General features: G+C 41.5%; 1 protein-coding gene across 2 annotated transcripts; it reads right to left on the bottom strand.

Annotated features, from left to right (window-relative positions):
* Positions 1-18: 18 nt before the first annotated feature.
* Positions 19-10,692, bottom strand: fdft1 (farnesyl-diphosphate farnesyltransferase 1). Of its 2 annotated transcripts, XM_057822197.1 has the most exons (8): positions 10,464-10,692; positions 9,286-9,383; positions 6,467-6,650; positions 6,257-6,385; positions 5,984-6,175; positions 5,728-5,904; positions 2,148-2,300; positions 21-944 (listed from the first exon to the last, which is right to left on the bottom strand). In XM_057822197.1, exons 1-8 carry the CDS (start codon positions 10,560-10,562, stop codon positions 723-725), a joined length of 1,254 nt encoding a protein of 417 aa, XP_057678180.1. In that variant the 5' UTR covers positions 10,563-10,692; the 3' UTR covers positions 21-722. The 2 variants fall into 2 exon arrangements, with proteins under 2 accessions (XP_057678179.1, XP_057678180.1); XM_057822196.1 differs by lacking the exon at positions 10,464-10,692 and having other exon boundaries at positions 19-944; positions 9,286-9,761.
* Between the last annotated feature and the right edge of the window lie 418 nt (positions 10,693-11,110).

Here is an 11,110-nt window from a genome sequence, read left to right as displayed (position 1 = left end):
TTACAAGTCGCACATCACTTGAGTCACATGCTTGTTTAATGAATACTTTGTCATACGCAACTCACGCTCAATATATGGCGTGTCGCTAAACTTTATTGCACAAAATTCACACGGCGCTAACAGATTTTATTCCCGTGGATTTTATTTACTCAGATATGTACATAGAACTCTATTGCTCACATTACATAGCAATGTTTTTATAGCTTTACTTTGGTGTCTGTGGCAGTAAATGATAATGTTTCGCTCCCAGTCCAAATGGATTGGACGACTATCGCCGTCAATGGCAGTGAATGAGTTAAGGACACTTTACTAGCAGCCTCGCAACGTATTTATTGTAACGGTACAGTTTATCATTCCCTTTATGTACAAAAACACCACAGAATGATAAAAATATTTCTACAATTATTCTCATTTGAGCTGTATACACTTCCATGATTTCAAAATAAGAGCTACAATGTAAAAGACAGTTGTCAAAGCCAGTTTTGCAAACAAAAGAAAAAAATCAACAAAAATCCAATCCAAAAAGAAAAACCAAAATCATTACATCTTGATCCGATTTCTGGATTTTCTCCCAAAAGGTCCGCTTTAAAAACCAACATGGCCGACTTCCTGTTCAATTTTACGGCATGGGTCCTTGAGACGTTTCCTCAAAATGACTGTCAATCAAGAAGTGGACTTCCAAGAGCAGCAAAATGCAATCATGAGTTTCTTTTGGTTGAGATTTACTGTCCCTGTATGTCGCCGACACCTTGCGCCTGCGCCGCCGTGGCGCTGAGGTACTGCCAGCTAACGGCGGCTAACAACATGGCCGCCGAGAGGTACACGGGAGACATGTGGTGGCTCCGGACTGGCAAGCTGGACGACTGCGACTTTTCCCGAATAACTGCTAGGATGCGCAGGGTCTCGTCACGCGATGGGTCTGCCAGGGAGACTTTGTGCAGGATCTGAAAGGAAAATAACAGATTTGTCAGGCTAATTATATAAAAATTGTCCAATATTATTGGGTAGCCGATATGTACTGTACATCAGAAATCTATTGCTCACATTACAATGCAATGTGTTTATAGCTTTACTTTGGTGTCTGTGGCAGTGAATGATCATATTTTAGCGCTATAATAATATCAGCCAACAAAAGCATTATAAAATAATATCAGATAACATCGATTGGTTTTTCATTATCGTTTTCTCAGCCAATATGCATGTGTAAGTGCTGTCATGTCCACTTATTGCCTGCCTGTGTTTTTGGTATTTTGTTGCCCCCCGCTGAGATTTAGGTGTAATTCGTTTTGACAATTTCCAGCACTTTCTCTTGACGTAATCATATGTGGATGCGAGCTCATTGCGAATAGAGAGCTAAATGGACGAGCTAACGTCTGCAGTCAATGTACCATAGCGGTTCTTGCCATCTCACCATGTTGTTTTTGCCTTATACAAGCATCGCTTGTAATTTATATTCTTCCTTTGTTTTATATTCATGAGGGTTGTGTAGTATATTGAAGATTCTACGTGTATATTTTGTTTTGCTTCTATTTGTGGTAAAATGTGGTTACATTAATTCATTGCTCGCTAACGGTAATACCAGTTGCTATTCAAATTGACACGTGGTGTATACTTTATTTCATGTTATTGACATAATGTATTGTTGTTTTCAGTTTTACAAAAAAAGCATCTGTACTCATGTCAAGAGAAAGAAGCCAATTCAATTTTACTCCAGCATCTGACTTCTCCTTAGAGCCTGATTTGTTGGCTCACACACATATTGAGGACAGAATAAGTGCCTTATTGGCACTTTGCACTTGATCCAAAAAAATTAATGCTTGCACTATTTTGGGTTCAACAATAAATATAGTAGTGCAATATAGGCACTTTTTCCATAACTTCAGTTGAAGTTCTCTTATTTTTCACAGAATGTTTATTTGGAAAACCTTGAAGTTGTTACATTATTATACGTTATCATTAGTAAAGCATTCAGTGGGGCATCACAATACAATTAGCCATAATATATTAAGTCCACGACCGCATATATCGGTATCTTATTTTTGGAGTTGGTTAACATCGGAATATCATTTATCGGTTAAAAAGTCATTATCGGGCAACTCTAAATAATATTTCTAATCCCTTATTTTAAAAACGGAAAAGATAGCAACCTCTTGGCTGTACTGGCTGATGATGTTCTGCACAGCTCGCATGTTGGTGGCCTCCATCATGAGCGTGACCGCTTGTCCCTTTCGGATTTTTACCACGCCTTGGAACACCAGTGGGTTGTTGTAGCATGATGACAATGTAGCTATCGCCATCACCTGGTGGAAAAGCAGAAAAACCGCCACATAGTTTAAAAGAAAAAAAAAGATGGAAGACTTCTACTACTCTGTTACTGTCAGAGTAGAGCCCGGCGGTTTACCGAAAATTTACCGTTACCGAGATGGTTCACAATGACAGACGTAATTTTGACCATGTCGGTAAATTCAGTATTTTAATGAAACCAAAAAAATTGCCTTTTCATCCCGCTTTGAGTCTGTATTGGTCGGTTATGTTCATTCCCCTTTAAGAAAGCAGTCAGTGTGCTTACGTATGAAGTCACGGGGGTATCAGGAAATCAAACAGAAGCCCGGTAGGCTAACACTAGCGGCTAAAGATACAAGTGAACGTGATGGAGTCGGGCTTAAGGGAGCCTCACCCAACTTTCACCCGAAATTAGGTAGACTCTTGGCGGCCTCCAGACGGGCTTTCACCTGCTGTCCTCCCTGGTTCTCACGATTTCGGGAGAGGGTCCTTTTAGTGCTTTCTACTGGTAGCCAGGCCACATGCTAACGCTAGTGGCTAAAGCTTCAAATGAACGTGATGGAGTCGAATAGTGGCTCTAACCTTGTCGAAACGGCTGTACTTAATGAGTGGATTGGGCAAGGACTGCAGCTAGCAATCAGTATGTTGCGATATTTTGTATCTGTGTGTGATTTCTCTGATAGCTTTTATGATGGTAAAGCATTCAGCATGGTGGATAATTGGGCGTCGAGCACCATCAATGCAGCCTTATAGTTAACTGAGACACTAATATGGTGGAAGATTTTGGTAGCAACTCGTTGGTTCCCTTTTTTTTTTTTTCCCCCCAGACAGTGCCACCTTTTTAAAACGATATTTGATTCTTGGCAGGAGCATATCGATAACCTTTTGGGATACAAAGTATCACAATATATCACCATTTCGATATTTTTTCACACCCCTCGTTTAATGGCCACAGCTATTTTTCTGTACGTGCTTGCTTTATTCTGTGTCATTACTGCCATCAAAAAATCTTAAATGTTTAATTGGCATAAGAGCAGTATAGCTTTAATGTGTGTGTGTCTGTGTGGGGGTGGGGGTGCATGTGTGCGTGCATGTCTTAAAAATGCTCTGGGAAAAAAATACCTGAAACCTTGGCGTAAACACTTGTGTTGAGTAATTATGTCACAGCAGCCATTAACAGTAAATTATCTGTTTGAAGTTTACTGTTCAAGCTGTAAGTCCTTTGTGTTACAATGACATGTTTGCACAGTCGTCATATTGATTTTTATAATGTTGTACATTGTTCAAGTCATACAAGCTGTTATAAATGCCCATACTCAAATTCTTGCTGTTTACAAGATATTTTTATATACTTAATGTTTAGACTGCATGTACAATTGTTAAATATGTTAAATTGAAAGCTGGTAAACAAATCAACGAGAAATGGTTAGTTTGTATTTCATGCATTGATTCAGATTTTCAAATTACAGTGGGGTATATAAGTATTTAGTCAACCACCAATTGTGCAAGTTCTCCCACTTGAAAATATTAGAGAGGCCTGTAATTGTCAACATGGGTAAACCTCAACCATGAGAGACAGAATGTGGGAAAAAAACAGAAAATCACATTGTTTGATTTTTAAAGAATTTATTTGCAAATCATGGTGGAAAATAAGTATTTGGTCAATACCAAAAGTTCATCTCAATACTTTGTTATGTACCCTTTGTTGGTAATAACAGAGGCCAAACGTTTTCTGTAACTCTTCACAAGCTTTTCACACACTGTTGCTGGTATTTTGGCCCATTCCTCCATGCAGATCTCCTCTAGAGCAGTGATGTTTTGGGGCTGTCGTTGGGCAACACGGACATTCAATTCCCTCCACAGATTTTCTATGGGTTTGAGATCTGGGGACTGGCTAGGCCACTCCGGGACCTTGAAATGCTTCTTACGAAGCCACTCCTTTGTTGCCTTGGCTGTGTGTTTGGGATCATTGTCATGCTGAAAGACACAGCCACGTCTCATCTTCAATGCACTTGCTGATGGAAGGAGATTTCCACTCAAAATCTCTCGATACATGGCCCCATTCATTCTTTCCTTTACACAGATCAGTCGTCCTGGTCCATTTGCAGAAAAACAGCCCCAAAGCATGATGTTTCCACCCCCATGCTTCACAGTGGGTATGGTGTTCTTCAGATGCAATTCAGTATTCTTTCTCCTCCAAACATGAGAACCTGTGTTTCTACCAAAACGTTCTATTTTGGTTTCCTCTGACCATAACGCATTCTCCCAGTCCTCTTCTGGATCATCCAAATGCTCTCTAGCGAACCGCAGACAGGCCTGGACGTGTACTTTCTTCAGCAGGGGGACACGTCTGGCAGTGCAGGATTTGAGTCCCTGGCGGCGCATTGTGTTACTGATAGTAGCCTTTGTTACTGTGGCCCCAGCTCTCTGTATGTCATTCACTAGGTCCCCCCGTGTGGTTCTGGGATTTTTGCTCACCGTTCTTGTTATCATTTTGACGCCACGGGGTGAGATCTTGCTTGGAACCCCAGGTCGAGGGGGATTATCAGTGGTCTTGTATAGCTTCCATTTACTAATAATTGCTCCCACAGTTGATTTCTTTACACCAAGCGTTTTACCTATTGCAGATTCAGTCTTCCCAGCCTGGTGCAGGTCTACAATTTTGTCTCTGGTGTCCTTCGACAGCTCTTTGGTCTTGCCCATAGTGGAGTTTGGAGTGTGACTGAGTTTGTGGACAGGTTTCTTTTATACCGATAATGAGTTAAAACAGGTGCCATTAATACAGGTAACGAGTGGAGCCTCGTTAGACCTCGTTAGAAGAAGTTAGACCCCTTTGACAGCCAGAAATCTTGCTTGTTTGTAGGTGACCAAATACTTATTTTCCACTCGAATTTGGAAAGAAATTCTTTAAAAATCAAACAATGTGATTTTCTGTTTTATTTTTTTCACATTCTGCCTATCATGGTTTAGGTTTACCCATGTTGACAATCAAAGGCCTCTCTAATCTTTCAAGTAGGAGAATTTGCACAATTGGTGGTTGACTAGCAACTTTTTTGCCCCACTGTATATAACAGTCCGCTTGGGCGACTTTATTGTCATTTATCATTATCGAGGTGAATCTGTTCAATTTACCGTGATACGTACTTAAGGCCATATCGCCCAGCCCTATGTCAGAGCTGATCTTTTATTTATTAATAACGTTGTTATGTTTGTGATTTTGCTTCTGCTGCTTCAAATATTGAACATGTTAAGTTTTGTTTACAAAAGGGAAGACGAAACTGTCACGTATGAAGTAAATATTAACTGTACTCCAATTTATCATGTATTTTATACCTACAAGTTAAACAAAAAATAGAAAAAAAATACATTATAAAAACAAAAATATATGAACAAAAAAGTGTTGGGTTTTTTTTCCATCCGAGACTACATGAATCTTTAACTAACCTGAGGGATGGCGCAGAAATTGAAAACGCTCTGGTTGCGGAGTCGCGCCAGGTAGGCTATGACATCCGGCACGTGCCGTAAAGCATCCGTGACCAGCAGGTTGAGACACGACAGAGCCGATTCCAATTTGTCGGGTTGCGCCAAATCCTCCAGACGGCCCGCAAACTGGCTCCACGCCTTGCAAAAGTAAAACACGCAAAACAATTCAGTGTATAATAAAAGATAAGGTTAATGAAAATTGTTGAAAGAAACCCACTTCTTGTGGCCAGAAGGCACGTCCCTCCTTTGTGTCCTCCAGATAGTCTCGTATAATATTGGTCTTTTGGAGGAACAAACCCATGGAGTTGGCTAATTCAGTGTCCCAGCCCACCTCCGGGTCCTCCAGCTGGGACGCCGAGAACAGGCGAGACAGACCGATGCCGACCAGCCCTGCCACATAGTGGCAATACTGACAAATACAGACAAAAAATTAACCTTAAAGTACAACTCATATACTTGAAAGCAAATTTCTGATTTCACTTGAAAGCACCTTGTCCCACTCCTTCATGGATCCCACTTTCTTCTCCAAGAATTCGGCCATTCCGACTCCCATCCGGTGGCAGATGTCCGAGATGACCTCGCGGTATTCCTGAGCCAGGTTTCGGAATTCCAAAGATATCTGCGGATTATTTTCAGGCAATTTTTAAAAGGTGTTTTTATTTAATACGACTCAAAAGCTCTTCACGAAAACCCAACTGACCGTCGGAAAGTCCTCCAAAACCTGCCGGTCTTTCTCCTGACTCTCACTAAAGCTCCAGGCGTCCTGGTAGAGATAAGTGTGGAAGTTGTTGAGCATGGGGACTTTCCTGTCCAGGGGGATGCTCATGTCGTCCTCCACCGTGTCCAACGCCCGAAGCACCAGGTAGAAAATGCATACAGCATGTCTGAAACAAATTAGATATTGAATTTATAAAGCTAGATTAAGGGCACAGCAGCCATCTTGCATCAGAGAACTTCTGTGACAGACTCTTTGGTTAAGGTGTTTAGTAACGCGTTACATTTACTCCATTACATTTACAGTACGTGAGTAACTTCTTGAGAAAAATTTACTTCTTTGGAGTAGTTTTACCACACAATACGTTTACTTGAGTAATATTGTGAAGAAAATACAATACTCTTACTCCGCTACTTTTGGCTACACGATTCGTTACATTTTTCCTCTTTCTAAATACTGACTTTATTTTTGCCAGAGATACCGACAGTTTCAGGGGCAGTTTACATGACGAATCTGCGACACCAAGACGCAATGACTGTGTTGCGGAGCAGCCTCGCGTTCATATTGAAGGAATTTGGCTTCCCAGCCAAGTTGCAGGAATCACACTAGCAGATACGGTAAGTGTCCCGCCGGTGCAGCCCCCACAAGTCGACCGGAAAGCCAAACCCTGCGTGTCCACTCCAGCCTTAACCCTGTGTACTGACTCCATTTTGAACGGTATAAAGAAAGCTCACCGAGGACAAATTGACAATTTATTCGGATCAACAGGGATCAAAACGGCAAACAGAAACACTCAAGGCAAGGTCACCCTATCGTACGTCAATAAAAGTTCCCGAGAAAAATGACAACGCTTAGTTAAACATTCAGTCTTTTGAAGGCTCTCGCGGAGTGGGCCGTGGGGAGAAAAAAGGGTGTGTTTGGGATTGTTGTCTGTTTGTGGATTGGACAGGAGGATTCGGGAGTTACTGTTGTCCGGGCACCGAGGATGTGGATTTTTTTCCCACCGCCGTGTCAACAGGGCTCTTGGAGTCTTGTCAGTCGTGTTATCAGTTGGATATCGGGTGTTCTCCTGTGTTCCTCTTAATAGGACAGACCGTCCTGCCATTTGTCGTGGACAGTCTGGGAGAACTCGTTGCGAGACTTGGTGGTGCAGACGTGGGCTTGTCAGTGTCAATCTTGCTCAATCAGTGTCAAACTCGCTGGGCCTCCATGATACCTCCATGCTCTATAGTCTGCTTGTTTCCATTAAACTATGGTATAAGTGCTATTTAATTTATATTGCGTGTGTTAGAGTAATACAAAAAGCCATACAGTTAATAAAAGAAACAATACTATTCCCTGATTTATTATATTAAGTGTGTTAGAGTAATGCAAACAGTTAGACGGTGCCTATGAGAAAAAGTATCATCTCCTTTAATATGGTGTCGGCGAAGACAGAAGGCAAAGACGCAAACCTAGGATTCGACTGCGGGGGCTTGCTCTGCATCGATAACGTCAGCACTCGCACACGTCACACTAGGCGTGCACAGCGGTGCTACTAAACATTAAAAACAGCAAATGGCGGAACGTCGTCATAAATTCACTGTTTTAATAATATTTTTCATTTAAATATGTTAAATGTTTCCATTGTTGTGCCTTTTGGAGCAAAAGAAAAATACCATTGCTTGTGGAGTGGGCGGGCATGTTGTCTTCCGGACTGAGGAGGTTGTTGGGGTCCAAGTGTATCATTCTCTGTCGCCTTGAAAATCTGCACTGCCCCCTTGGGCTTAACATTAATACTTCGTCGTTTTGATGCGGAATTGCGACATTGGTCGAATGGGGATGGAACCATATGCAAACATGAAATTTTTCATCTTTTTGGAGAGTCACCATGTAAACGGCCCTTCAGTTTCAATGAGACATCACAATAACCACATGACTTCATTATAACAATCCGAGGTAACAATGTTTTTTTCTCTACTAGAGGACACTCATGCTCTTTCAACAGGCGATTTTACATAGGTTTGTTCTTATGCTAATTCAGTGATTTTTGTGTCATCTTATGGTCATAATATGGTCATGTCATAGGTTATAGTACAGTACAATAATGACAATTCATATAGATGAAGTGCTAAGAAAAAATATGTACGGTTATTAAAAAGACATTGTAAGCAGTTACTCACAATTTTACTCATTACTTGACTATTCTTTTCGACATTTTTTTTCTACTTGTACTTGAGTATATTTTTGGGTTAATAACTTTACTTGAGTAATATTATTTAGAAGTAATGCTACTTTGGGTTAATACCTCTACTTGAGTAACATTATTTAGAAGTAACGCTACTTTTATTGAGTAATTTTAGCTACTCTACCCATTGCTGCTCTTTTGTAACATACGTAGGTAAAGTGAGTGATTTTCTCCACTAAAATACTCTGAAATTGCTGAATTCTATATGGCATTACAAACGGTTTGGTATATCACAAACAACATTGCCGTGTTTATGGAATGCTGAAAAATGTTTAAATTATTTTCAAATATTTCGCTATTGTACTGCATTTCTAACGTTTATGGGGAAAATAAACTAAGCCGCTTGAAAAGCAGTTGAAAATCAAGCACTTTATAGCCATTTCAAAGCACAAGCTTGTGCTGTTTATCGAATGACACCGACACAAAATGGCTGACAAGACAGAATGGCCGCCCCGATTGGTTCACTTCGCTCATTACTCATCTAGCACTATACAAATAGGATGTCTATGAGCGTATACATGACAGGCGTGCAGACCACGCGGACACGCCCCTCGTTTGTTTATGTACGACGACTCACCTCAGCTCCCCGTCCAGGGCCTGAATGACGGCCGCAAAGCTCCGACTGGTCTGGTTCAGGTACACGTAACACGTCTTCAAGCTTTGGCTCATGGACTCCTGGCAGGAAATACAACAGAATGCCGTGTGACGACCATAACCAGCCGCTCTCAGGGCGCTGGAGGGCCGGGCGGCCTCCTGCAGGCCCCGCTCGCCGAGTCGCCACACCGATAAAAGCGAGCGGGGAGAGGCGGGCGTCTGGCCCCGCGGCACCACCGACAGAGAGCGCTTAAACACGGCCAGGGAGATGGGACACTTGCAGCACGCTCCGGCGGCCATGCGTGGACGACTGATAAGCCGCGGCGGCTTTGCTCGACGCGGACGGACATGTAGAGGGCGAGCAGCTGGTAAAGCAACCTTGGTGGGGGGCACTCAACTAAAGACGGTGGCGAACCGAGCCCCTCCTTTCCCAAACTAGCTTGTCGCAATCTTCGTAGACTTACACAACTAGACCCAATCTTCCGGTGTTGATTCTTTCGTTGACGTCGTCGCCATATTTAATGTGTCCAACTGCGCGGTCTATCATTGACAGATAGCACAGCGTTCACTTTTTAGTGGACGTTTTAGATTTTTCGAAGCAAAAGTGAAGATATAAAACTTAACTAGTCCGTATTCTGTAATTGTTAGCTGTGTAATTTCTACTACAAATTGTGAAAAGTTGAATGTGCAACCTAAAATTCAATATAATTTTAACTGGGGTTCGCAAAACTAGCTTAAATGCCAAACTTAAATGTTTTAGCACTTTTATTTTTACACATTGTCATCTCGGGTGAAGCTAAACGTCAAAATATGTAGTACAAGTGTTGCTATATTTTTTCAAATGGTGGTTTTTGTCAACATCTAGTGGAGACTACATGTAACAGCACAAACCTGTGGCTATTTCGGCATCCTTTTAATTTGTATTTTCGAATAAATTTCGGTACCCCACAGTATATTGTTACATTAAATCAATGATTTCAGTTTATCTCAGTAAGGCTTTTGGTTGTAATGCTGATATTATCGGGGTCACATTGGCGTCCAAGCGGCGGGATTAGCGGAGAAAACTTGCATAACATCGGATAACATTTTGTCGAATTACAAGAATGATCCCAATTCCCATCTCCTTTTGTGTGTACTGTATGTTTGTCCATTTTTACTCACGTAATCCAATTTGGGCATGACAGCTCGGCAGCCTCCCATTTTAAATTTAAATAGGTTGTATATTTCTTCCGGGTGGCCCAAAGATTTAACGATATCCATGTTGCAGCCTTAACACTCAAGGAAGTGTAAAAAACGCCCGGAGTTGGTCTCCATTCACAAGAAGAGTGGTGGGGGGTGGAAGATACCGAAGTTATGTGAGAAAACTGCTCTACACTGTACTTTCTGTCTCTCATCTGAGGCCAGATCGACTCACGCCTCTGATTGGCTAGCATCGCATGGGCTCAGCGAGAGGTAGCCAATCAGCGAGCCGAAACGCTGGTGTGATGTCCCGCCTATCGTAGCTCGGCGTTTCATTGGCTCTTTCGTTCATACCGCTTCTCAGGTGTAATCCAGCCTAGCAACCGTAGCTAGCAACCATTAAAGATTGTTAAAATTAGCTGAAAATAAACAATATCATGAATATAAAAGTGTTTTCCCTCTAAATTTGAAAGAAATTCACCTAAAAATATGACATTTAACAAATTCCACATAAAGTTGACATTAAAAAAGTTTTAAAAATGTTAAAACCGCATGGAATTCATCAGTAACTGTAGATTTACTAGCATTGTGTTTGAAATGGTGTTTTAAAAAGGCCTGGAATAAACAAC

The sequence above is a fragment of the Corythoichthys intestinalis genome, chromosome 19, assembly GCF_030265065.1.
Source record: "Corythoichthys intestinalis isolate RoL2023-P3 chromosome 19, ASM3026506v1, whole genome shotgun sequence".
NCBI lineage: Eukaryota > Metazoa > Chordata > Actinopteri > Syngnathiformes > Syngnathidae > Corythoichthys > Corythoichthys intestinalis.
This window is presented reverse-complemented; position numbering and strand designations above follow the sequence as displayed.

Bases quoted from the DNA above. Each gene is read 5' to 3' on its own strand.
- fdft1 (XM_057822196.1), bottom strand. From the start codon at position 9,602: ATGGCCGCCGGAGCGTGCTGCAAGTGTCCCATCTCCCTGGCCGTGTTT. The intron at 6,386-6,466 runs GTCAGTTGGGTT...AATAATCCGCAG, and splicing joins TTTTGGAGGACTTTCCGACG to ATATCTTTGGAATTCCGAAA. The intron at 945-2,147 runs GTTGCTATCTTT...TTTTCCTTTCAG, and splicing joins TCAGCCAGTACAGCCAAGAG to ATCCTGCACAAAGTCTCCCT.